Here is a 27620-nt window from a genome sequence, read left to right on the forward strand (position 1 = left end):
GCGGAGGCCGGCTGTCGGAAGACCCTGGATTGAAACGCCAGCTTTCTACAAACGCGGTTGACCGACGAGCAGTAGACTTTGCTTGTATCTCAAACGGAAGAGGGGACTCACTTGTTTTTTTTTGGAGGGAGAGGAAAAGCAACATTACACCGGTTCCACTGAACTGAGTCGTTCGGAGCTACTCTCCCTAACTGGGAGATAGCTAGCTAGCTAACGTAAGGTAGCGTTAGCTATCAGTAGCTGCTAGCTCACTAACTGTTCAATAAAAGAAGAAAGGACCTCTGGAGTACAAAGAAGGATTTAGACAACTATTTCTATCGGAGTTTCCCAGGTAACACACAATAACATCAGATAACATAAAGTGTAGAGTTACTTATACCCTAGTTCAGTGAGAAAGTAAGCTAACGTTACATGTTGATGTGTTAAAAGCCGCGAGAAGTGAGCGGCGAATGAAAACAAGATGGAAGAGAGTGAAGTTAGGTTAGCTTATTTGGGTTTGTGGGTTTAATAATGAATACTAAGTAAGTTGATTGCTCTGCTATGGTCCACTGGAAGCACCAGAATTTGCATAAATATCGATGGCTGTTAAACGCCGAGTATCAGTTGTGAGTGGAAAAGGAGTCCCTGCTAAGATGAACTAGCGCAAAGTTTTGTTATTTTGTTAGCTTCCGCGCTAGCCTCGTGCTTCTTAATGTTAGCTGACGCTACTTTCCTTGACAACCCCAGTAAACGCTGAGCGAGCATCCCTCTCACTGCATCTTTATTGAAGTCATGCTGACGTGAAATCTAAATTGTCTGGGCATTCAATGTTTGACCTACATCGTTGAGGCAGATGTGTGATTTTAACACCCACTGATGTTTTTATATTTTACTAGTGTCATGATTTTCTAGTGCAGAAAAACACAACACTAGCATAACACACTACAGCTAGCAAAACAGTAATTGTTTAATGTTAATGACATCCATTACTATGGTACAGTAAAAGTTGGTAGCTATCGTGAATCAAGCCGCTGGTAGTGATATGTCCATCCCGGTTGATGAGGGATATTGTTCTACGTTGGGATTTTGATGAAATAGTAGCTGGCGCGTTGGCAGAGTCTGCATACATTACTGCTAACTTACCCCGCCAATAGCCGGTATTAGCCAGTTAGCTACAAGCTAAACTGTTGCCACACTAAAAGTCTAAATGGCATCCAGTCGATGACACAAAGTTTGGCAGAAGACTGTTTGATAGTTTTTGAGCCGTAGTTCAGGTTTATGTGGTGATTTAGTGTTCAGAGCACCCACGGAGCTTTGTGTGGAGGTGAAAACACGCTGCTGCTGCGCAGGCCTGGTAGGCCCCAGTATACAGCTACATGAAGCTACTGCCATCCACACAGTGCTGTCTGCTCTACTTTTAACTCATGTGTAACTCAAATATTGGTTTTGTTGTGCCTCAGAGATAGTTTACTCCTCTCCGAACAAATACGCAGGGCATAAATCCTTTTTGGAAATTGTCTCATTTAAAAATCTCGTGCGATAATGTGTTGACAGCTCCCCAATGACTTTACAGTTCATTGAGTACACCATGAAGAAGGCTGTACTGGGTTTGAAATGCCTGTACTGGGCTACTAATACATTTAACTTTAGAAGCGTGAGGATTTCTACTGTTTTTTCCCCCCCATGTACTCATTTTTAACAAGCCACATCTCTAACAGTCCTCTTCATTAAATACCACTGGGAAAGCATAATGTTACTGAAATGAGACAGCTTTCATCAAAGGCACATTCCTGATGTTTCCCTGAAACTATTTCTAATGTTGTTAATGTGTGTCTTTCCTTACAGTGTAACCACGTTGAACATAATACTAGAGTTGGTCCGGGGAAGTCTATTTTTTGGACTTCGACATGGCTGGACGCAGTGAGGATGAAAGTGTAAGCAACAGCAGTGGAGAATCAAGGTAAATAAGGAATCATCTTTGGTAGAAAAGGACTTTAGATGAATTTTACTTATAGATTAACATCAGTTGTTTCCATTTAAGAATGATCTTACTACAATTAGGGCTGGGCTACATACCAATGTTATATCTATAGTGCTATGAGATTAGTTTGCGGGTATCGTGGTATGGCATGAAGTTTGTCTTTTCTGGGTTTGAAAGTCTTCATTTCAGTAAAGTGATGTTCTACCTGTTCTATAATTTGCCTTCACCCAAGTAGTCATTACATTGACATTACTAATGAATATTTACCAAAAATCTCCTCCTGTAGATATTTAGTGAAAGCACCAATAGTCATCCCTACAGTATTGTCGTAGTGACGATATCCAGGAATTTGGTCAAAAATATCGTGACTTGTAATTTTGTCCATATCGCCCTGTATCTTTAGCCATAACCCATATTCATACACATTAGACCGGAGCAGAATACTTTAGGATTTCTGGTGTCCTGTCACTGTATCAGGAACACTGCCATCTCCAGTTTGTTTACAATGAAATCTGAATGAAGTCTTGCACCTGAGGCTGAGTTTAGAGTGAGAATAGCACAGCAACATAGAGACTATTAAGTGTCTACAGTATGCTGCTTCTGGAAAATTGTAATGGCAGCACTAATCTGCTCTTGCGAGTTAGACAGTAGAATTAGCTCCAAGTAATCCAGCTTGATTGTGCGATTGTACATTATGTATTTGGCTAGTATGATACGTTGTCAGACAACACTGGGTTGCATTCAATTGAAGTGATGAGTAAGCTACTTGCATGCATCACTCATAGTGTTAATCTGTCTGCAAGGCCAGAATTGATGTCAGTAATGCATAAGGATGAACACTGCTATATGCAAGCTGATTTCATTTCTCATTGCTGAAAACATGTTTATACTCAGCAAAGACAGCTGTTAAAAAAACACAGCCGGTGTTGTCACCAGTATAAAAATGTTTTGAGTGAGTCCAGTTCATCACACAGATTTGATATGTAGATGAGTCATCTATCAAGTATTAACACACAAATGTATACTTCTTCATTTTCTCTTTGAACATGACAGCAATTCTGATGATGAATCCGGTTCTGGATCGGGATCAGCTTCCGGATCTGGCTCAGGCTCCAGCTCCAGCTCCTCCAGCAGCAGCAGCCAGTCAGGGAGCAGTGACTCAGGAAGTGGTTCAGACTCTGGCAGCCAGTCAGATTCAGACACAGAGAAATCCAAGGAGAAGATCGAACCGCCAAATAAGTCAAACATTGATGGAGCCGAGGTACAGACGTGTGATTTCAAAGTAATGTTGTCCTATTTGTTTTAGTATACAGATTGTTTGCCAGCATCTCATCAGCACCGCTACACCTAATACAGAGAACTGTTTAAAAACACATGGCTCACATGGTTTAACCGTTGACTCTGTTGGCCACACTTGCAGAGCACTGTTATATTTGAGGGAATGGGGGTATATTGAACATTGTTGTCAACACTTACCATATGAAAGCTTTTTAACACATTGACAATATTTTTGGCTAACCCTCTACTACATTAATTGATTGTAGTTCTGGAAGTCCAACCCAAGTATCCTGGCAGTGCAAAGATCTGCCATGCTGAGGAAACAGCAGCTCCAGCAACAGCAACAAGAGCAGAGACAAAGCTCCTCTAATAGTGGATCTGATGGGGTTTGTTTCACACTGATCTCAATACACTGTTTCTGTGCTGTGTGACTGTGAACTGATCAACACCATCTGCATAAATGAATTTAACATCTGTAATTAGAGGTGCGTATCTGATTTATTTATAAACATGGTGTGTTTGATGTCAAACTTTTCTAGTCGTCAAGTAGCGATGAATCCGACTCATCGAGTGGCTCTAAAAGGAGAAGAAATTCAGGCTCCTCTGACTCTGGATCGGGTTCTGGATCCGGGAGCGGTTCTGGATCAGAGTCATCAGCAGAGAACCACAGTGATGAAACAGCATCAGACTATGAGCCCAGTCACAAAATCAAAAGCAGAAAGCCTCCAACCAAGTGAGTGGATAGTTGCCCTTTATGTCTGCTCATGTCTACAGGGTTACATTCCCTTTGCAGTGGTCACTCACCTCTGCCATTTAGGTATTGATATGATCTGTATAGGAACATACTGAGTTTAACTGCACATTTTCACCTCTTGCCATGTTTCAGGATGAATTTTCGGAACGGGAAGAAAAGCAGCAATCAGAGGAAGAAAAAGTGTTCTTCTTCTGATGACGAGGATGATAACTATAAGAAGGCAGCGTCTGCTGGGCCACGGCGGCAGGCCACAGTCAACGTCAGCTACAAGGAGGATGAGGAGCTGAAGACAGACTCAGACGACCTGGTGGAAGTTCTGGGTGAAGATGTCCCGCAGCCTGAGGAAGACGAGTTTGAAACACTGGAGAGAGTGATGGACTGCAGGATAGGAAGGAAAAAGGGTAAGAAACACAGAACTGAGATTGATTCTGTTTTCCTGTCTCCTCTGTTGAAAACTTCTGCTTAAACGTCCTGTTGCTCTGTACTGTTCCACGACAGTGCCAGTTCTGAGGATGAATAAAGAAGCATGTTATATTTTATTCCTTTCATTTATTTATTTATTTTTTCTTTTCCTAACAGCGACAGGAAGTGTGACCACTGTATACGCTGTAGAAGCAGACGGGGACCCCAATGTCAATTTCAATCAAAACAAAGAGGCTGGTGATATCCAGTACCTGATAAAGTGGAAGAATTGGGCCCACATCCACAACACCTGGGAGACGGAGGACACACTCAAGTTACAGAACGTCAAAGGCATGAAGAAACTGGACAATTTTAAGAAGAAGGATCAGGAGAAAAAGAGATGGTGAGACAACGAGCGCGTTGTTTTAATACACTTTTTTGACAGTGAAAGCTGTCCAGTCTACTTCTGACTGTTGAGCACCGTTGGGTCAAATATGATAACAACCACACTCAAAACTATCAAAGCCTTGGTGACCAGCTTTCCTCACAGGTCAACTCATACTAAACTCATACTTAAACAATTACACACTCAAATGTCACAGTGATTGTTGTGCTACCTGTCTTTTCCTGATTTGTTCATTCAAACCTAATTGTATCTTTTACCTTAATGTAACAGTAATGAATCTTAATGCCACAAAGTAGCCATATGTACATGGAAACAAACGTGTATTGGGAATTGCTTTCAGTATGACTGGCAGTCTAAACCACGGGTTTAACAGTAATAAGACAGCTTGTAATTTTAAAATAGCCCTCGGCTGCCTCAGGTGACTAAGTTTTTTTGTCACCTTCATTGCTTAAAATATTAATCATATTCATCTGTGTGTTTTCTCTTGAGCACCTCAAAAAAACAGCCGCCTCATTTTCTGTCAGTGGGACCAGTGTGTGGCATAGAGACAAAAAAGCAATGGGTTGTTCTCGTTCATCTTTGTCTGTGTGCACCAGGTCACCTTGTTGTACCAGAAGTGTTTTGTTCCCATGGGAAAACTTCTTCAGATTCATATGGCAAGACTGTTAGGACTTCTATACCTGCAGCAGCTGTCATGTCATTTTATTGTACAGAGATAGATTGGAGTTACTGTATCTTTGAATTTCTTCAGACATCCATGATCTGTATAAAATGCCTAATCAATATTAGCCTTCAGTTTCCTAGTTTCTACAGGGATTTAAAGCTATCATCTTGTGGTCATAAACTTGCTCATTTGTGAAGCTGAAAATAAACATGTGATTTAGAACCCTCAGAGAAACTGCTGCTTTGGCTCAGATTAGAAATGGAATGCAGGTTATTGTTTATTCTCTAATGCTTTTCCCCCTCTCCTCAGGTTAAAGGCGGCCTCACCAGAGGACATTGAGTATTTCAACTGTCAGGAAGAACTGATCGATGACCTACACTCTCAGTACCAGCTTGTAGAGAGAATCATAGGTATGAAGCAGTTTACTATGAATGTAATAATAATGAAAATAATATTTGTTGCCATTACATTTACGACTAAACAGGCGTCTGTTCTCCTTTTGAGCAGGACATTCAAACCAGAAGTCAGCGGCTGGTTACCCTGACTACCTGTGCAAGTGGCAGGGTCTACCGTACTCAGAGTGTAGCTGGGAAGATGGAGCTCTGATTTCCAGGAAGTTCCAGAAACACATTGATGACTATATGAGCAGGAACCAATCCAAGACCATTCCATTCAGAGACTGCAAGGTAACTGACTGCCATTTTTCAGCTGTACTTAATATTTTGATAATGCATTATGTCTTGGTAGAGTTTTTAATGTATTGTCTGAGCTCACCATCTGATCCCTTCCTGTAGGTGCTGAAACAAAGACCCAGGTTTGTGCCTATGAAGAAGCAGCCAGTTTACATAGGAGGTGATGGACTGGAGCTCCGAGACTACCAGTTGGACAGTTTGAACTGGATGGCCCACTCCTGGTGCAAGTATGGCTCAAATAGTGCTTTGATTCTTGCCTTACTATGTCTTTAAGTCCATTCTGGCACATAATATATGAATGTAATAGGTTTTTTCTAGGGCTGGGTAATTAGTCAAAACTAATAATTGTATTGCTATGTTGGATAAATTCATTCCCTAGTACAGACTGTCCACCTGCAGTTCAAACAGATGTAATTAACCATGTGTGTCTATCATACATTAATTGTATGCTGTTTATCTGGGACTGGAAACCCAGGCACCCGGCAACACCCTCCGTTCCTCCTGGGGGATCGCAGGGCATTCCCAGGCCAGAAGTGATATGTAATCCCTCTGGTGTGTTCTGGATCTCATACCAGGTGGACATGCCTGGAACACCACCAGAGGGTGGTGTCCAGGGGGGCATCCTAATCAGCTGCCCAAACTCCCTCAGCTGGCTGCTTTCAATGTAAAGGAGAACAGCTCTACTCAAGCTATTCCAGGCAGAGCCCAGACACCCTCTGGAGGTAGCTCAAAGATCACCACCACCATACATGAGAGCTGGAACGTAGACCGACTGGTAAATTCAGACTTTTGTCCAATGGCCCTGCTCATTCTTCACCACAGCGGTCTGCCACAACGCCCACATTGTTGCTGATGCTGCACTGATCCACCTGTCAACCTCAAGCTTACCCTCACTCATAAATAAGACCCCAAGATACTTGAACTCCTTCACTTGAGGCAGCAACTCACTCCAACCCAGAAGAAGCAGTCCACCTTTGACTGTGCTGACTCTCATCCCAACCTCTTAACATGCGGCTGCAAACTGTCCCAGTGCCTGCTGGAGGTCACATGCTATGGACTCACCGAACCATGCCCCCTCTAGACTCCTCCCAGAGCCTCCAAGAAGGCTGCATACTCTGAACTGCTATTTAGCACTTATACACAAACAGTCAGTCTCTTTCCCATTAACATGTAGCAGCAGGGAGGCTTGTTCAACTGGGAGAAGTCCAACATTGCAGTGCTCAGCCAGGGACCCTCACCCTGTGTCTGGTCAAGAGAAAAATACTTGAGTGTTGGAAAAATGTACATTTTCAGTACAAATTACTACAATTATTGTGCACAGGTGTAGTTATATATATTATATATATATGGTTTGATTAATCATTTCCAAGATAAATAAGCAACTGTGACAATCAATCGTAATATTGATTTTAGGTGATATTGCCCAGCCTAGATTTATCCCATGGTCATATGTTGGATGCTCCATCATACAGCAGTGTGTAGCATGCTCACTATCTGAACTCTCCTGCTCTGTCTCCATTCATAGAGGGAACAGCTGCATACTCGCTGATGAGATGGGTTTAGGGAAAACCATCCAGACCATCTCCTTCCTCAATTACATGTTTAATGAGCACCAGTTGTACGGGCCCTTCTTGCTGGTTGTGCCTCTTTCTACATTAACCTCATGGCAGAGAGAGATTCAGCTCTGGGCTCCTCAGATGAATATTGTGGTGTACCTGGGAGACATCAGCAGCAGGAACATGGTATGTTCACACACACATAGAAGAGAGAGTGACTGTGCATCGGGTCTAATCTGAGAAAGAATGTACTTTTTACAATTAGATTGATACAATATTCTATTCTACATCAGTGGTTTCCAACCATTATTTGAATGTTTCAGACTTAATCATCTCTATAATTTGAGGAGCTTTTTATACAATTCTATGACAGTAATTGGTTAACAGCTAATTGGTTTCTTTCTGACACATTCAGTGTTGTCTTCTGACAGACTTTGGTCCGTTTTTTCCACATGCTATTTGCTTGTTTTAACTGCAGACTTTTGTATAGGAGATCTAGGCTGTTTAGCTGGCTTGACACAGTAGTTTACAAGTGGGAGGTTTATTGAAATCAGGTTATGTAAAACATGATAGAACCAGTAGATAAATTTAAATTGGCAGAAAAAATATATTTAATGTGGTTAAAGCAGGGACATCAGTAAAGGAGCCTGTTTTGATCTACAAATTAATATGAGTGATTGTTACACCACATATACACAGGAAGTATAGTGTGAACAGCAGCAAGTAAAACAGGAAAATGGACAGCTTTTTTTTTTAACAAAAGAAGTGTTTTATTCTTAAAATGTACAGCACACACACTGTTATGGCACACCAGCTACCACTACTGACCATTTACTACATGAGGATAATGACTGAAATAACATCTTTGATATCTGATGTGATCATAAACGGGTTCATGTAGGTTGGGAAGTGGTATTTTACATTATTAATGTTAATAAAATTAGTACTTTTTCCTCTAACTTCCTGTAAGATTAAAAAGTGTAGAATCTAGCAGCAAAGTTTAGTGACTGGCTATGTCACTTTTCTCCTGTGTTTTCCTTTATTAGATCAGGACACACGAGTGGATGCACGCCCACAACAAGAGACTGAAATTCAACATCCTCCTCACAACGTATGAGATTCTTCTGAAAGACAAGGTCAGCATTTATTTCACTTTAATATCAATCATGTTATCATGGTATCATCACACATGAAATGGTAAACTTGTAATTTATAATGTCAACACATGTAAACCATAACAAATGTGTGTCTCCAGTCATTTTTGGGCAGTGTTAACTGGGCTTTCATTGGTGTGGATGAGGCACACCGTCTGAAGAATGATGACTCCCTCCTCTATAAGACTATGATGGACTTCAAGTCCAACCACAGGCTTCTGATCACAGGAACTCCACTGCAGAACTCCCTCAAAGAGCTCTGGTCTCTGCTGCACTTCATTATGCCTGAGAAGTAAGACATTTAAATTTTTACACTTAAAACTAACTGTGTGTGTGTGTGTGTGTGTGTGTGTGTGTGTGTGTGTGTGTGTGTGTGTGTGTGTGTAATCTCACAGTATACAGAAATCAAAGAGTACACTGTATTGAACCTAATCCCAGCTATCCACCTACCAGACCTGCAGCTTTAAAGTTAGTCATTTTACATACAAACAGACACACACAGCAACAGAATGAGTCATAAAGTGTGGTTGCTTTCTTTGCATGTTGCATTTGTGGACACTCTAGCCTTTGACCAATGAAGTTGGTGTGCTATCTTAAATGGTACAACCGCTCGTCCTTGACAAATTAATGATGAATAAAGCCTTCGGGTAGCTTTTTGCCGAGTTGGAATTTGTTCATGATGGTTTAAAGTTTTTAAATGCTGTAAAATGAGAAGGATATATATCCTACCTGTAATCTGTTTTAAGTCTTTCTTGAACTTGAAAATAGAATCTAACAGAGATGTTGGGGGATATAAAGTTCTGCAATTGTAGATAGTTTTAAAAAATAAACCTGAAGATATCAAATTTGTTTATAAGTGGCTCAAAAGATGCTAAATGAATATCTCCATAGAGGTCCTGCTATTCAGTGTCCCAGTGAGTCTGAGTAGGTGGAGTTTGTTTCCAGATGTTCTGGGTTTTCCTGCATAAACACTTTTATGAGAGAAAACTAATGAAAAGAAATCTTCACAGGGTAAGAGTAGGCAACCTTCAACTCTGACCTCGCTGAAAACATACCACATGCATGACTTGCTACATTGTTATAGAATAGGACTTGCACACCCAGGAAACTCCGGACCTTTATATCATAATCAGCAACTTAAACCTGGACTTAAGCCTCTGCTGTGTTTTGTTTTCACCACCTCAAAGTTCAATAAACAGAAGTCTATGTAACTGAATGCAGCTGAAGTTCAAATATTCACCAGAATGACATATTTCCAGATAAACTGCTGAAAGACTAATCACATGATTATTATCAACAAAGAAATGGTGTATGATGTTTTCATCATGTTTGCTTATCAATCAATGACCTTGCAGCAGTTGACACGAAACTATAACCTTAGTTCTGCATAGAGTAAAGTACTGCATTGAAATGAAGAACTTGGATGAATGAAGTGTGTGAGATGTGTGCAAACAAAACACAAACCTGTTACCTATCTGTCTGCTGGAGACTTTGCAGAAAGGCAAGAGAAAGAGGTTAAGAATAAGCCACAACCAACCAGGTGCACGTAGTTTCCTAACGTCCAACCCCACCCACTAGTGCAGGAAAAGAAAAAGAAAGAAAGAGGCTCCAGCAGCGAGCTTCACTGCTTGGACCTCTAATCATTAGAGGTAGTCTAATGATTTAGCATAGATTTAGTCTTCTTATTTTTTAATGTATTACTTGTATACTTAAAACTAAATCTTTTTATATTCTTTTAGGGTGACTACTTAAAATCAGTCCAGGGACAGCAGATGTAAAATAGCCTTTTGGCTAATTCTGGCATGTTTACGTTTGTCAAAATGCTTTATTAATATGCATCGTCCCTGTTCATTAAACCTTTAAATAAATAAATCATACCAAGGTTTTAATATCATCTAACTGACTTACCAAAAGAGAAAGAAGAGAGAAATAGAATGTGTGTTGGCAGCTTTGATAGATAGACAGACAGAGGAGGTGAAACTGAAACTTAACATTTATCTAGTAGTTATGCAAAGCAATTAGTGTAATTCTCAGGTTAATCAGTGATGAACTACACAGCAGACGGCAGTCTCTGATAGCTGACATGTCGGCTACTGGGTTGCCTTTTAGCAATGGTTCCCAAACAGTGGGGTGAGACCTCTCTGAAGGTTTGCCTAATAAGTCTGTCATGGCCTCTTTCACACACAGATCTATTGGAAACCAGAATGTGGTCAAAAAAGTACAACCATCTTATTTTTTCATGAGCAGTCATTTCAAAGTGATAATAATTCATAACAAGGGAGAAAGATGGGCTTTATTTTTCCTGTACAAAAAAAATCCCAGTTTATTTTCCCAGTACAAGAAAGCATTAAAAGCTTCTGACATATACAGTATAATAACATGTTATACAAACGTATGAAAGACTTTGTACCATGTAAGAATGATTTTAACTCCACTAGTTTTCTGCAGCTTCATAAGGAATTTAGTCCTGTATCCTGTACCATGAGTTGACTGTGTAGTTAAGTATATGTCTTGTTTCTCCAGGTTTCACTCTTGGGAGCTGTTTGAGGAGGACCATGGTAAAGGCAGGGACTCAGGCTACACAAGCCTTCACAAAGAGCTGGAGCCTTTTCTGCTGCGCCGAGTCAAGAAGGACGTGGAAAAATCTCTTCCTGCCAAAGTGGAGCAGATCCTCAGAGTAGAGATGAGTGCTATCCAGAAACAGTATTATAAGTAAGTAGAATATACACAGATTTTTCCTAATTGCGCACCTTTATGTAAACAACATGAGTGAGAATATTTCTCTCCATTATCTTAAGTAACCTTTTTTTCCTATTTGGGGAGCATACTACAATACATTAGCTGTGTCTTTGTTGGTATGGACATGTTGCTGGTATGATGCTCGGTGTGGCTCATTCAATCATTTTTTATTTATTTTATTAAAGGATATAATCAATTGAAATGCCATTATCGGAATAATAACCATAATTCAATTTTCTTAGTCATTGGACAATAATATATCAGCAACCAACATATATCATACATATCTAATTTATACTGCTTACTTTGCGATTGATGGAATAGTTGCTGGTGTGATTTTCATGAGTTGTAAGATTCTGTCTGCTAGTAAACCTCAGTGCAGTTTTGGACATTCTGGATTGTTATTTCACTGTCCAGCAGGGGTGGAACGGTACACGCATTTGTTCCCAACCATTCGGTACGTGACGTTCCTTGGTTTGTTTTGTTGCGTGACCCAAACAATTACTCTCAAAATAGTTAACTAATCCACTTACTGTGACATGTGGAACAATAATTCTAAAGTGCTAGTCCCACCTAGAACGTTTTGGCAGTGCACCTCTTATCTCCATGGTGAAATGATACCATTCCACCCCCCTCCCCTCTCTGTGACAGTCAGCTTTTTACTCTGTATTTCAATGAAGCTGTTCACATCAATGATGAAAACATCTGATTTCTGATGTGGTCACAACCAGCTCTGAGAGAGAAATGTAATATGCAGTATTACAGTAAAAGTACTGCAGTATTATGAGTGATGTAGTATGCAGTATTAGTGTAAAAGTAGTGCAGTATTATGAGTGATGTAGTATGCAGTATTATGAGCGATGTAGTATGCAGTATTACAGTAAAAGTACTGCAGTATTATGAGTGATGTAATATGCAGTATTACAGTAAAAGTACTGCAGTATTATGAGTGATGTAATATGCAGTATTACAGTAAAAGTAGTGCAGTATTATGAGTGATGTAGTATGCAGTATTACAGTAAAAGTAGTGCAGTATTATGAGTGATGTAGTATGCAGTATTACAGTAAAAGTACTGCAGTATTATGAGTGATGTAGTATGCAGTATTAGTGTAAAAGTAGTGCAGTATTATGAGTGATGTAGTATGCAGTATTACAGTAAAAGTACTGCAGTATTATGAGCGATGTAGTATGCAGTATTACAGTAAAAGTACTGCAGTATTATGAGCGATGTAGTATGCAGTATTACAGTAAAAGTACTGCAGTATTATGAGTGATGTAGTATGCAGTATTACAGTAAAAGTACTGCAGTATTATGAGTGATGTAGTATGCAGTATTACAGTAAAAGTACTGCAGTATTATGAGTGATGTAGTATGCAGTATTACAGTAAAAGTACTGCAGTATTATGAGTGATGTAGTACTCAGTATTACAGTAAAAGTACTGCAGTATTTTTAGTGATGTAGTACTCAGTATTACAGTAAAAGTACTGCAGTATTATGAGTGATGTAGTATGCAGTATTACAGTAAAAGTACTGCAGTATTATGAGTGATGTAGTATGCAGTATTACAGTAAAAGTACTGCAGTATTATGAGTGATGTAGTATGCAGTATTACAGTAAAAGTACTGCAGTATCATGAGTGATGTAGTATGCAGTATTACAGTAAAAGTAGTGGTTTGGTCCTCTGACTGATATATTATTATATATGACATCATTAGATTATTAATAGTGAAGCATCAGTGTTAGAGCAGCATGTTACTGTTGGAGCTGCTGCTAGTTTACACTACTTTATATACAGTTAGACCATAAATGAGCATCAAACAGCTGTCAGCAGGTGTTCTGACTCGTTGCAACAAACTGAAAGGTTTTGATTGCAGGGCTGAATCCCCACTTTTGATGCAGGGCTCTATTGAATTTGAACATGTCACTCCCAGTCACCCTAAAATCTGCAACCTTTTCAGTCAGTCTGTGTTCATCTCCTGCCTCAGTGAAAACAATAGTCAACAGTCAGTGACACTTCTAATAATCTATTTCTGCTGCTGGACATTGTGGCATAATTTGTAGAATAATATACTAACAGTAATGTGCATGTGTTTGTGATCAGATGGATCCTGACCAGGAACTACAAGGCTCTGAGTAAAGGTACCAAAGGCAGCACGTCAGGCTTCCTGAACATCATGATGGAGCTGAAGAAGTGTTGTAACCACTGTTACCTTATCAAGCCTCCAGAGGACAACGAGTTCCTCAACAGAGCTGAAGCCTTACAGGTCTGTTCATTCACTATTATTGTGCTGCAACATCAGCAGCTCCCTAATGTCTCTTTTAATGTTTTTTTTAATATATAATACGTTTTGGAATGAGGTTTTGCCTATCAAAATTAAATAACCATATATTCAAATTCTGTATATTCTGCAATGACTACTTAGCAGTTTCTACTCAGTCATATCCTGGTTTCAAAAACCTGCATTAGCCTTTATGTTTGTTAACAGGATATGAATTATGATGTTTCTCTATGCTCTACACAAACATTATCTGCCAAATGATATCAGTGTTTCCTCTAGGATTTTTTTCAGCAGTGGGGGCAGGCTCTCCAGGGAAGCCATGGCGGTGTAAACAAATGACATTTGACTGCAGATTTTACTTTTACACATTTATTCAGTGGTCCACTGTATGTAAAAATGTTAATCTAATGTAATGAAAAATAAATGAATAGAATAAAATAAATAAAACAATAGAAATGAAATAAATAAAAGTAAAAACAATAAATAATAATTTCTCTTTGGGGCCTTGGAATCAGTGGCACAGTTTGCATCCTGCCTCAGAACAGCTCTAAGGCTCTGTTGTAAGGAAACGCTGCCAGAGGTGGCCCACTGATGCTCAGCATCATACATGCTGCAAGGTGGTCGCCCTGCAGCCTGTTTCTCAAGTCAGTCTTCACCTACAAATAGAAACAAAAATGAGATTGTTATTCTCAATTTACTACACCCTCATTTTAAAATTGTTTCTAGTTTTCTCCTTTGATATATTATTAATGTCTTACCCTATTCATTGTTGAAAAATCCCTCTCACAGTTCACACTCGGTTTTTGGCCACGTTTTCAGTTCGGTTTTGGTACGTGTTTTGTGTGTAAAGAGAACAACTTTTTTTCTCCCAAAATGATCTCTTTATTTTGCTTGTCAGCAAAAACTGCATTTCACAGTAAACAATTACAGTATCACTGGTGTACTGAATAATGTAACACTTTCCTTTCAAGTTAACAGTAACCAAACACAACACTTTCAAATGGTAAACTGCCTCTTATTCCTTGACTACTTGTATACGCTATACAGTATAAAATATGTATAATACATTACACTGGGTTAGGGAAGGGGGGGCGCGATCGGTGTCGGTCCGGTGGGGGGACTGGTCTAAGAAGCTGCAACACACAGCTGTAAGGATGTTGTGCTCTCATACGCGCTGCATTGATAGTCACACAAACACACACACACGTACAGTCACTCACTAGTTGACCGTAGTGCTCGTGAGTACCCGGCAGGACTCTGCTGTGAAGGTGGAAAGATGCGGCGGTGAACACTTAAAACAAAAAAAGAGAGAGAGAAATTTGAAGGAGCGGCGGCTATAGCGGAAACACTGGATTGTGAAAGCCAGGATACGTTTCAAAACCAGGAAAGTGGCGTGCATGTAAATGTAGTCAGTGAGGATTAAGGATGGAGAATTTTGCCTTCATTTTGGCCAACTTGACAAAACTCAGAAGTGATGCTGCGCTGGATATCTGCTGCAAGTGAACATGTGATGACTGTCACTAGCTGAGCTAAATATCATGACACATCACATCTCATTTAATAGATGGATGAAGGCTTAAAAATTGCTCCTTAAATGTATACCCTTGAACCTTTGATAAAGCCTGATGTGGCATTACATTTAATGATATCACTAGTCAATTGTTGTATAGCGTTGTTACAATTGTTTTAATTTCAGACAACAATACTTAAAATGTATTTTATGTAGGAATTGGGCTGTATGAAGAAGTGTAGGAAGACTTGAAAATATACTTATCCCAAAAAAAATGTTGAGAACAACTCAGTGGGTGTGGTAGCAATGCAGCAGCACACCAAATGTTTGGAGCAGCATATATTGCTTTCATGATATCCCTCTGAAAGGATAAGCAGCTAACTGTTAGCCTGTGTTTTCCTCCTACAGCAACTGATCCGCAGCAGTGGGAAGCTGGTTCTGTTGGACAAGCTGCTGCTCCGTTTGAAAGAGAGGGGCCACAGAGTTCTCATCTTCTCCCAGATGGTCCGGATGCTGGATATCCTGGCTGACTACCTGAGGAGCCGACAGTTCCTCTTTCAGGTAGCTACACTCTGCATTCACATTACCATCACACATGAATACATATAACCCACAAAAGATAAAATTCTACCTACATATTTTTGTTACAAATTTCTGAAATTTTGTCCCTTATTTAGCGGTTAGATGGCTCTATCAAAGGAGAGATGAGGAAGCAGGCGTTGGATCATTTTAATGCTGAAGGCTCAGAGGTAAGTCTAATACTGTTAATGCAGTACATGTAGTTTGTGATTCATTAGAATAGACTGCTTGATATACTAAACCTCAACTTGTGTTCCAAGGATTTCTGCTTCTTGTTATCAACGCGTGCGGGTGGTCTGGGTATCAATCTAGCATCAGCTGACACAGTGGTCATCTTCGACTCAGACTGGAACCCCCAGAATGATCTGCAAGCCCAGGCCAGAGCCCACAGAATCGGACAGAAGAGACAGGTGAGCATCAACTGTTTCAATTAGTCATGTGCTGAAATAGAGTCACCTCAGTGGGCCTCTCAGCTGATTGTTAGAATCTTTGATGTTTAGGTGACAGCCTTAACCCTAACATACTATTCAGGGTGTAATTTGAACCATTTTTACATTTGAGAAAAGAAAAAAAAAAGAAATGTGATCACTTATCCTCGTGTGACCATGAATATACAAAAATGGAAATATTTTAACTTTCTAAAAATGTTTTTGTACGGGTGATTTTAGTTGAGTGTTTGAATCATATTTATTCAAAAAAACAACAACACACAATTTAAAAAACAGTTTATTCCCATTTTATATCATTCATTTAAAGTGTTATGGTCTACGGTATTATGGAACGTTGGATCATTAATGTGATCATTTTTTCTCCATCAACAAAAAACGTGAAAACTAAAGATTACCCTCTCTTTGCTCTCTAGAAGCTTCATTAAGGTTTAATCACCAATTTATTAATGACTGATGAGTTGTGAAGAATGATTAGCGGTTCCAAAAATCTGTATATGGACTAACTATGAGGGGATATTGTGAAATGCCCAAATATGTATGTAAGGGTTAAAAATATCCACTTTAAATGTGTGGAAATGTTTAGTTGATTTACTTACCATACGCAACACATACATAGTTACTGTATCTCTTACTGTTTGCTTGTGGACTGGCAGGTGAACATTTACCGTCTGGTGACAAAGAGCTCAGTGGAGGAGGACATCATTGAGAGGGCAAAGAAGAAGATGGTGCTGGACCATCTGGTCATTCAGAGGATGGACACCACAGGAAAAACTGTCCTCCACACCGGTGCTGCTCCTTCCAGGCAAGCAACAAATACTACATTTTACTGCTGCTTGCCTCATCCCTCATAGATTTTTCACCATTCATCTGTAGTGCATGTCATCTCAGACATTACAACTCCACTTTTATCTTAATTTCATGTAGTTCTGCGCCGTTTAACAAGGAGGAGCTGTCTGCAATCCTGAAGTTTGGTGCTGAAGAGCTTTTCAAAGAGCCAGAGGGTGAAGAACAGGAGCCTCAAGTAAGCAGTGATATACTGTCATATACATGTTCGCACTGTTATTAGTACTGTTTATTAGAGCACAATGTCCTGACCTGTCCTGCTCTGTAGGAAATGGACATCGATGAGATTCTCAAAAGAGCTGAGACAAGAGAGAATGACCCCGGACCCTCTACAGTGGGAGAAGAACTGCTGTCTCAGTTCAAGGTAAAAACATGATGAAGTAACTTATTTCACTAACCATATCCATGAAGACAATTGTTGTCATTTTTCAGCAACGTAATATTTACTGTGTTGTGTTTTAATTGAGTGACACGTGTAGTTGACATGGTTCTCTGACCTGCACAGGTGGCTAACTTCTCCATGATGGAAGAGGAGGAAATAGACATCGACTCTGAGCGAAGCCAGCGGAGTTGGGACGACATCATTCCTGAGGAGCAGAGGAGGAGGATGGAGGAGGAGGAGAGACAAAAGGAGCTGGAGGAGATCTACCTGCTGCCACGCATGAGGAATTGTGCCAAACAGGTACTAGAAAAATGATGTATCATTATTTACAGTTTCTGGTTTTCAATATTTTTTTCTTTACTGTTTGAACTTGTGTGCTGTTTAGTGTTGTTTTGGTGTCTTAGCTCCCTGGTTTGTTTTAACAGATAAGCTTTAATGCCAGCGAGGGCCGGCAGAGCAGGAACAGGAGGTACTCTGGATCCGACAGTGACTCCACCTCAGACCGTAAGAGGCCAAAGAAACGAGGTCGGCCTCGAACCATTCCACGAGAAAATATCAAGGGCTTCAGTGATGCAGAGATCCGGAGGTGACTATAAAGTTTCAAATAAGATTTCTCAGTGCAGTCATTTAATACACTTTTCACACATTCCTGTTTACATCTGTTCTTACAGGTTTGTCAAGAGTTACAAAAAATTTGGAGGACCTCTGGAAAGGTAAGCTGTATCTCATCTTTCACTGTTTTTTCCCCCCACAATCAACAACAACATGATCCACAGTCTGCTCAACATGCCTCTTATTCTTCCAGGTTGGATGCTATCGCTCGTGATGCTGAACTTGTAGATAAGTCTGAAAATGACCTGAAGCGCTTGGCAGAGACGGTTCACAACGGCTGTGTGAGAACACTTCGAGAAAACCCCTGTGGACAAGAAAAGACGTCAGGTAACCAATCAGCTACTTTTATTTCTCAAAGATCCCATCAGGCCATGAAGGGAAATCCTCACTGGTTCACTCTTGTATCACCTTTCCAGTTATCCTATTCTGATGTAGATCTGCTACAGATGCAGATTTCCAAACAGTTTGAAATATGATGTCCTTTACTTACATTTTGAAATAACAGGTTTGTGCTACCTTGGAAGAAGTATGTGTGTTTTTGGAGTTGGTTTGCACAAAATATTGCAAACAACAGTGGTGCATCTAGGTTCCACTTCTACTTTTAGATCAGACTCACCAAAGGATTGTTTTTGTACTTTCATTAATGTGTGGGATCATATTGTATTATGTAACATAAAGATGTAACTTTCTGCAAATCAAAACATTGGATGAATAATAGAACATACAAGTAGGACTAAAAGTAACAATCATTAATGTGACAAAGCCAACAAGTGAGTGCAGCTTCCTGTTTGTGTCAGCTTGTGATAGCTTCTCACAAGGTGCACAAACAAGCAGCTGCAGTGAAGTGACTTTACTACTGCATGGGAGAACAGCAGGGATAGAAATGAGCACTGGCCACCAGCGGAATGTTGGTGAATTAATGAATAGCTGATGAATTAGTTCAATCTATCAGCCACGTGCTGTAATGTTACAAGTCAATGTCAAGACTTTGCTGCAGTTTATTTCATTTAGCTTAAGTGTGTGTAAATGTAACATTACTGTCTGTGCTGTGTGTCTGATCATCAGGAGGCAGGAGAGGGAAGGTGAAGGGCCCCACATTCAGGATCTCTGGTGTTCAGGTCAATGCCAAGCTTGTTATCTCTCATGAGGAAGAGTTGGCTCCACTCCACAAGGCCATTCCTGCTGACCCTGAGGAGAGAAAGAAGTAAGGCTCAGCTTACACAATGCTCCTATTTCCTCCTGTTATTAACATGTGATCTATATCTGGATAATGACATCTGACCTGTGACTCACGGGTCGGATGTCATTATCACAAGGTCAAGGACAAAACACAAGGTCGAACGGTGCACAAGGTCAAGGACAAAACTTCAGTGATTTTCAGAGGATTCCAGTGAAAATGTAGGAGCAGTCACATTCACCCCTGAGACAAGCCTTTTGATACAGGAGGAGGAAGGAGGGGGAAGACACAGCAAACTAGACACATTGTGTTGTAGCTGTCAAATCATCTGAAAAGTGACTCAGAGCATGCCAGATAACCAGTATCAGCCAGTATGTATTCACTAAGGTCTACTTGGTCAAGTAACAAATGCTTTCATTTGAATTATAGCTAGCTTTAAATAGTTAGTTTAGCCAGCAGACATTTGTAAAATGATAAATGTATATGATCATAATCATAAAAGAAAGTATCATGTTGAATTATTGAATGCACTTATGTGTACAGAAAGTTTGGACTGTGTGGTCATGAAAACAGTTTTAAAGTCATGGAGGTTCTGTGACCAAACTGTATAATGAACCTGCTTACAGCTGCTGCTGCTGGTACTTGTATCTTGCCAGGTGTGTTAAAGACAGCAGGAAGAGGTGGAGTCAGCAGACCTTTCACCTCCTTTTGCTGGCTGGATTTTCTTCTTAAGAACGGAGTCACGTTTACAGATTGCATCTACACCTGGCCCACACACACACCACAAACTGTGCTCTGCTTATTCCACTCACATTCCTACCCCAGTGTCTCTCTGCATTTCCACCTGCATTAACATGTTAGTTTATCCAGATACACATCACATATTAATCATTTCTATTGGACAGAATTAGGCATCACCGTTTATGTGTGTTGGCCTGAGAGATATGCCAGGACCGGATGTGTTGAATGATGGCTAACTGTATGTATTTTTTATAGGTATATGATTCCATGCCACTCGAAGGCAGCACACTTTGACATTGAGTGGGGGAAGGAGGACGACTCCAGCCTCCTCATAGGAATCTATGAGTATGGTTACGGCAGCTGGGAGATGATCAAGATGGACCCAGACCTCAATCTCACACACAAGGTGGGTGCAGACGCAGTCCATCAGTATGGCTGTAAATGTGTCATTTAAGAAATTCTGCAGCTTCTCAACACCAAGAGAACTTTCATCTAATGTTTCTCAAACTGCTGAAAAAGTGAAGGCGGTTAGCCTTAATTAGAAGGAGAAATATCTGGCTTCTAAGTCTCTTTCAAGTTTGTTTGTTTTTCTTAAACATCTTTTTTTTGTTTCTTTTTACATTTTTGTAAACATTTGTTTTCCTTTCAAACATCTTTGTAGAAATACAGATCCAAGTGTAAAGTAATGCACAGGTGTGCATTTATGTGCAGTGATACGGAAAAAGTGAAAATGATTGCAACTTCAGTGCTGTTCTTCATCTAACTGAAATATTGCACATGAAAGCAGCACAAACACTTTCTTAGCCTTTCAGACTTGTATAGATTATCATTAGCATTTTAAGAGAATAAAAACAGCTTTATTGCTGTTATTATGCTTACTGTGATAACACTGTGATCATACAATAATGTTTACTGTTGCTGTTGTTGATCAGCTCCTACCAGACGACCCTGACAAGAAACCACAGGCCAAACAGCTACAGACCAGAGCAGACTACCTCATCAAGTTACTAAGCAAGGACCTGGCCAAAAAAGAAGCTCAGAAACAAGCAGGGAATGTAAGTCTCACATGTCAATAATTAAAATGCTTATAGTTTCAAAGTGATATGAGTAGATTAAACGTGTACGCCAGAATCAACATGCGTCAATGTGTCTGTGTGTGTGTGTATGTATGTGTGTATAGGCCAATTCAAGAAAGAGGAAACCAAGAAGTAAAAAGAGCAAAACACAGAAAACAACAAAGATGGACGAGGTGATAAAGAGCCCGTCCTCAGATCCTCCATCAGACAAGAGGTCAGACGATGAGGATGAAATCGAGGAGGAGGAGAAGGTAAATGTAGCCATCATTCTTACTGTTTAGCTCACTGTAGAATGAAATGAATGATTGGAGTTAATGTGGAATGTGCGCTCACCTCTTCAGGAGGTGGCACCAGCGAAGGCACCGAGCAGACGGAGCCGAGCTGACAGGGTGGTGGTGGTGGTGGAGGAGGAGGAAGAAGAGGAGGAGGAGGACGCTGAGCAGGAGGAGGTTTCTTCATCAGGGGAAAGGGAGGTCAAGGAGAAGGAGATAAAGAAAGAATGCAAAAAGGAGAAGAAGGAGGAGAGTTGGGACATCAAGGAGACAAAGGAGCCAAAAGAGAAAAAAGAAAGCAAGCCTCTGGAGGCGGTACATAAACAAGAGGAGATCATGGAGAAGGTTAAAAAAAGTCATATATTTTACTATTAGGAACCATTGCTTCCATTGTAAATACTCAAAGGGAACTGATTGTCATATCTTTTTATCAGAATGATGTCAAGGTTGAGGTACGGGAACGCACAAAGAAAGCCTCTGATGTGCCTGTCCATATAACAGCAAGTGGAGAGAACGTTCCAATATCTGAGGAGTCTGAGGAACTGGACCAGAAGACCTTCAGTGTGGTATGTTCCACTCATCATCATCATCATCAATGTTGAGCTAATTACATGTCTGTAACTACTGCAGTATGATTGCCACTGTGATAAAGAGAAGATCCAGTGAGGGTGAGTATGTGAAGTGAGTGGAGCTGTCTTCTGTTTAAATGTTGCAGTGTAAAGAGAGGATGAGGCCAGTGAAAGCAGCTCTGAAGCAGCTGGACAGACCGGAGAAAGGGCTGTCAGAGCGCGAGCAGCTGGAACACACAAGACAGTGTCTCATCAAGATCGGAGATCACATCACTGAGTGTCTGAAGGAGTATTCAAACCCCGACCTTATCAAACAGTGGAGAAAGTGAGTGTGCTGTCTCTAATGACCAACTAACCCTGATCTAACAGAAAGCATTTCATTGCCAGTATACACAATGTATTAGATGTGTATGTGCCAAATACAATCTATTACATCATTTCCACACACAGTTAAGTTTACTCAGGCCAGATTAAAATAGGTTAAATATTTAAACATGTAGGTTGAATGGGGTGAATACAGTGACTGGACACAACATAACATGAAAAGTAAATAATAATATATATATAATATAAAATATAATAATAATGTATAATATTGCAAGGATACTGCATTGTGTTAAGTGCAAATATACTGTTTCCAGTTTGGTCATCTCCCATTTTTATGATCACCTGCTGACCAGGGTTATTATAGTTCACTAAAACTAGCAGTGAAAAAAAGAATTTAGTTAACTGAAATAAAAATATAGATGATCGGTTTTTAAAAAAAACTAAAACTAGACTCCGACCCCACAGTAGATAAAAGTAAAAGTGTGGTGATGAAGAGTGATGGGAATATTTGTGGGATACAACTAAAAGGGAAAAATCCCACTAATGTAAAAGTCCACCTTGGAAGCTCTCACAGAGAAGCAGCTAACATAAGCTCACAGTCAGAAACACAGTAAACCTTACCTCAGTGTCAGCATTATTTCATCCTAATCAAGGCTTTCCTTCTGATACCTGAAAAACTACATACAAACTAAACAAAAACTACTTGTTAAACTAACTGAAACAAAAAGCAAACTAAAAAACCAAATGAAAATCTCAAAACTATAATAACGCTGCTGCTGGCAAGCATGTGACCTCATGTGGCACCCAGTGTAGTATAAACACGACTATGTGCAGTTGGAAGTTGTAGTTATTCAGTTCTATCTGTGCCTTTTTAAAGGTGTGTATGTATTTTTACATTCAGTGCTACACAACAAAACATAACTGTGTTGAATCTGTCTTTCTCAGCCTCAGAATAAATGTCATACAGTTTAATCCTGAGTGAATGCACAACCTTAACAATGCTGTCATTATACATGTTCAGAGAGCCAGTCTAAGATTGATCTGCTGATATTAGAAGCATGACTGTATTTGTCTGTTCCAGAAACCTGTGGATATTTGTCTCTAAATTCACTGAGTTTGATGCCAGGAAGCTACACAAACTGTATAAGCATGCAATCAAGAAACGACAGGAGATCGCTCAGGTAAGTGAAGACCCTGCAGTTATTGATTAGCTATATGATTGACTGTAGTAGTTTTGATGATGATGATGATGATTGTGTTTGTGCAGGCTATGGAGCAGAACACTAGAAACACCAACACCCACAGCTATAAACATGCAGGTACAGTCCCTCTCCTTCTGTTGTGCATACAGAATAAGAGCAGCAGCTGGACTCTGTGTACTGATGAGTTTGTGGTCTTTGTCCTCAGACATTGAAAGGCTGAAGGACAACTCTAACCAAGACGACAGCAGCAGGGACAGCTACAGCTCAGACAGGCATCAGCCTTCATCTCGATACCACGAGAGCAGCAGCAGTAAGGAGAGACACAGCTCCGAGTCCCACAGGAAGACTGCAGGAGGAGAGTCTAGGAAGAGACCATACTCCTCCTTCAGCAACGGCAAAGACCACAGAGACAGAGACCACTACAGACCAGACAGCAGGGACCGAGACAGACAGGACAGGTAAGAAACAAAGACAAAATAAACCTGATCCATATCATTATTTCAGAGTTTTCTGCAGTGAACCACAATGAAAACTGTGGAATTCTGCAGAATGTTATTTTGCTTGGAATGTGATAAATAATATTCAGTAAAGATAAGAAAGATTGTCTCCAATGAATTACAGCTCAGCTACATTGTTCTGGACATAGAAATAAAGTTTTTACCCACTGATATGAAACACACATCTCTTATCTCTTTCCATATTGTTCTGTTAGTACTATGACTCACAGATAGTGACGTGTGGTTTCATATGTCCAGTATGTTCAGCTACTTACACAAAGTCACATTTAATTGTGTGAGCTTTTGTAAATGCCTCTGACACATTATGAGCAAACATTTGAAACCATTTTATAGGAAGAGAAAAAATATTGATTTTATGACATATTCATCATACATTAGAGATAAATGTGGGCCTGCTCATCAGTCTTTGATATACTCACGCAAATACACACAATGTATTATTTCATGTTTCATAAGCAGTCAGGTGTCTGATACCTCTAGCAGAGTGAATCATAGAATAGCATGTGACATTTTAAAGAACATTAATACAAAGGAACTTGATTAGGCTGAATCTTTTATTTATTTATTTTTTAAGTTAGCCCCTCCCCAGCCTTATTCATTTTATTTTGACCTGCTCTTTGATATTGAAAACAAAATACATTACCTTTTCCCTGGATGTCAAGAAATAAAAAAGAGGCAAAAGTAATGGAGAGGTAAAGATACATCCCCTTTGATTCAGACTTAAGAACTGCTAAATAAACACTGACTGTCAGCAGGTTCCAGCTCTGTGACTGCTAACTTACAATCAATAACCCAAACACATCATGCTTCCTGATGTCTGTCTGACTGTCTGTCATAATGAAAGTAATAACATGATGCTCAGTCAGGTCAGACATGCTGAAGACATCTGTTCCAAACACACTTATATATCAAACACATGTTAATACCATTTGTCAGTTCAAGTTCAGAGCTGTGAGCAGTATGTACTCATTCTGAATAAAGCCTGCATGCCTGCCACTGTGTGACACTTAACACTACATTTCAAACAAGCAGCCAGTCAACAGCCCACAGTCTGTATGTGATTATTGTAATCAAACCAAAAGCTAATACATTTCCTAACTGAATGTGACCTAAGTAAATGTAACTGTTAAAATCACTTTGATTTCTTTGTTTTTTGTTGGCACTCTGTTTCTGTTTACTTCCTGTCACTGGCATGTTAAGCAGGTCTTGGACAAGGAACAGCTGATTCATTAGTTGAAATGAGGAGGTTTTTTTATTTTTTATTATACCTCTTCATTTCACTACAAAAACCTAAAGGATGTAAAGCAAAGAAACATCCAAATATCACTATGTAAAACATTAGTTTTGTGTTTAAGAAGTACAAACATCTCTTACTGGAGTGGTTACATTTCCTGTCTGATGTTGAGTGCACAGCTGATAGCTTCAGAGTATGTTTACATAATGGAACAGATTGAGTTTGGACAGAGAGGCAGATGCTTGTTGTTAGGACACAGTGTAAGGATCATTTACTTTCATATAGACTGCAGTTCATATTGTCCAGCTCTACTTCAGGACAAGTTATTTAGGTTGGGATTATTGTTGAGGTCTCATTTACTGAAACATGAAAAGGCACCACTGTTGACACAGTGACAGTATTTATCCTCCTATCTACAGATACTACAGTGACAGTATTTATCCTCCTGTGTACAGATACTACAGTGACAGTATTTATCCTCCTATCTACAGATACTACAGTGACAGTATTTATCCTCCTGTGTACAGATACTACAGTGACAGTATTTATCCTCCTGTGTACAGATACTACAGTGACAGTATTTATCCTCCTGTGTACAGATACTACAGTGACAGTATTTATCCTCCTGTGTACAGATACTACAGTGACAGTATTTATCCTCCTGTGTACAGATACTACAGTGACAGTAAGCACAGGAAGCTGGAGGAGTTCCGCTCCAGCAGAGACCACCGGCTGGACATGAAGGATCATTCCCACTCAGACCATCGCTCTTCCTACCGCTACCACTCAGACTGGCAGTCAGAACAACGGGCCTCAGCCAGCGGGCCCCGCTCTCCACGAGACCAGCGCTCCCCCTACGACTCCCGCTCCCCCATGGGTCACCGCTCCCCTTTCGACTATTCTTCAGACCACAAGAGCACACCAGAGCAGATCTGGAGCAGCCGCAAAACATAACATGAGCTGCTCGGGCCTGCTAGTAGCAGCCATAAACTCACCAACACAGCAAATGCCTTACAGGGACTGTGGACTCCAACCTGAAGCTGTATGAAGCACTGTGTATCAGTCAGTTCAGCATGGCTGGCGTCTCCTCGCTTCAGCTACAGCTCATCTCGGGAACCTGGGAGATGAATGCCAGGGAGCGGCTCAAACCAGGCAGCAGATTTAAAAAAGTAAAGCATATTTTTGTATTTAAGAGTTTAAAGCTGCATCGTTGTGTAGGCTCGACAGCGTGCAGCACAACTTTTTGTTATTTTTATAAAGTTTTTTTAACTCTGGAAATGGACACAATTGACCCTGAGTGCTGCCTCATAATTCCCACCAACCCATGACACTGGATCCTGTATTGACTGTTGTCTATGTTTGTCTGTCTGTCTCTGTCTCTCTATCATGCTTAATGTGATTAATCTACCTTATTTAAGTGTTGACTCGATGAGAAGTCAGTTGTCACACGAATCACGTTACAGGTTGATGTAATGGTGTCTGGTTGAATCCAGTCTGGGCTCAGGCTCACCACCTGAAGTACCTCATTTACAGCATTTCTCATTTCCTCAGCAGGTTTTCTGTTTCCCACCAGGCGTGATTTATTTAATGACATATCCTAGCTGTAAAAAAAAATAACCTGGATTTTTTTTTTTTGTGCGCGACTTGTATCATGTTTTTTTTCCCTTCAATAATACTGTTGTAAATTTTTGTAAAATAGTAAATCAGTGGTCTTTTTCCTCAGGCTTTTTGGATTTATTATGACTCTACTTTTTCCCCATCAACTCAGGCTTTTTTGTCGGTCTACGAGTGAGTTTCTGTATAATAGGTCTTTCATGATAATGCTTTCAGAATGTAACTTTTGGTAAAGGGAAAGTTCTTTAACGATACTCAGTTTATCACTAGTGCTTAGTTCTTTTGTCTCTGTTGAATCAGTGAGTTGGAAGGAACTGACTTTTGAAATCACAGTCTGAAAAAAGACAGTTGTCTTTCACCTGCTAGATCTTAAATAAACGACTTTTTACATAACTTTTTTTTTCTTTACCTTTCATTTTATTTTCTACGTAGGCAATAATAATGTCAATGTTCTATGCAGCCAAGTATATTTGTGGTGAACCACCCAACTGAATGAAGTCACTGTTCGGTTCACTCTGTTGTACATAAATTTCCTCTATATTTCAAAATGAATTTACACTGAAAGTGCATGAATTTTTATGAACTGTTTTCTATAGTTGTTTATGAAGCCATTAAAATCGATCACTGT

General features: G+C 40.0%; 1 protein-coding gene across 2 annotated transcripts; it reads left to right on the forward strand.

Annotated features, from left to right (window-relative positions):
• chd1 (chromodomain helicase DNA binding protein 1) lies at positions 1 to 27620 on the forward strand. 2 transcript variants are annotated; one of them, XM_062434422.1, is made up of 36 exons: positions 1 to 331; positions 1825 to 1939; positions 3014 to 3221; positions 3505 to 3624; positions 3778 to 3971; positions 4125 to 4393; positions 4572 to 4797; positions 5774 to 5874; positions 5972 to 6150; positions 6259 to 6383; positions 7682 to 7898; positions 8759 to 8848; positions 8968 to 9158; positions 11390 to 11578; positions 13710 to 13872; positions 15806 to 15958; positions 16075 to 16146; positions 16237 to 16386; positions 17079 to 17227; positions 17350 to 17446; positions 17537 to 17632; positions 17774 to 17950; positions 18076 to 18236; positions 18322 to 18363; positions 18456 to 18589; positions 19328 to 19466; positions 20436 to 20586; positions 21113 to 21235; positions 21361 to 21507; positions 21598 to 21873; positions 21963 to 22094; positions 22244 to 22422; positions 23506 to 23605; positions 23692 to 23743; positions 23832 to 24084; positions 26050 to 27620. In XM_062434422.1, the coding sequence occupies exons 2-36, from the start codon at positions 1887 to 1889 to the stop codon at positions 26330 to 26332; spliced, it is 5391 nt and encodes a 1796-aa protein (XP_062290406.1). In that variant the 5' UTR covers positions 1 to 331; positions 1825 to 1886; the 3' UTR covers positions 26333 to 27620. The 2 variants fall into 2 exon arrangements, with proteins under 2 accessions (XP_062290406.1, XP_062290407.1); XM_062434423.1 differs by lacking the exon at positions 1 to 331 and adding an exon at positions 445 to 521.

The sequence above is a fragment of the Scomber scombrus genome, chromosome 15, assembly GCF_963691925.1.
Source record: "Scomber scombrus chromosome 15, fScoSco1.1, whole genome shotgun sequence".
Lineage (NCBI taxonomy): Eukaryota > Metazoa > Chordata > Actinopteri > Scombriformes > Scombridae > Scomber > Scomber scombrus.

What these genes read in the sequence shown, in the direction of transcription:
- chd1 (XM_062434422.1), top strand. Translation starts at nt 1,887, where the DNA reads ATGGCTGGACGCAGTGAGGATGAAAGTGTAAGCAACAGCAGTGGAGAA. An exon ending in AGATTCTTCTGAAAGACAAG is followed by an intron (nt 8,849 to 8,967) that starts GTCAGCATTTAT and finishes GTGTGTCTCCAG; the next exon opens with TCATTTTTGGGCAGTGTTAA. An exon ending in CCACAGCTATAAACATGCAG is followed by an intron (nt 23,744 to 23,831) that starts GTACAGTCCCTC and finishes CTTTGTCCTCAG; the next exon opens with ACATTGAAAGGCTGAAGGAC.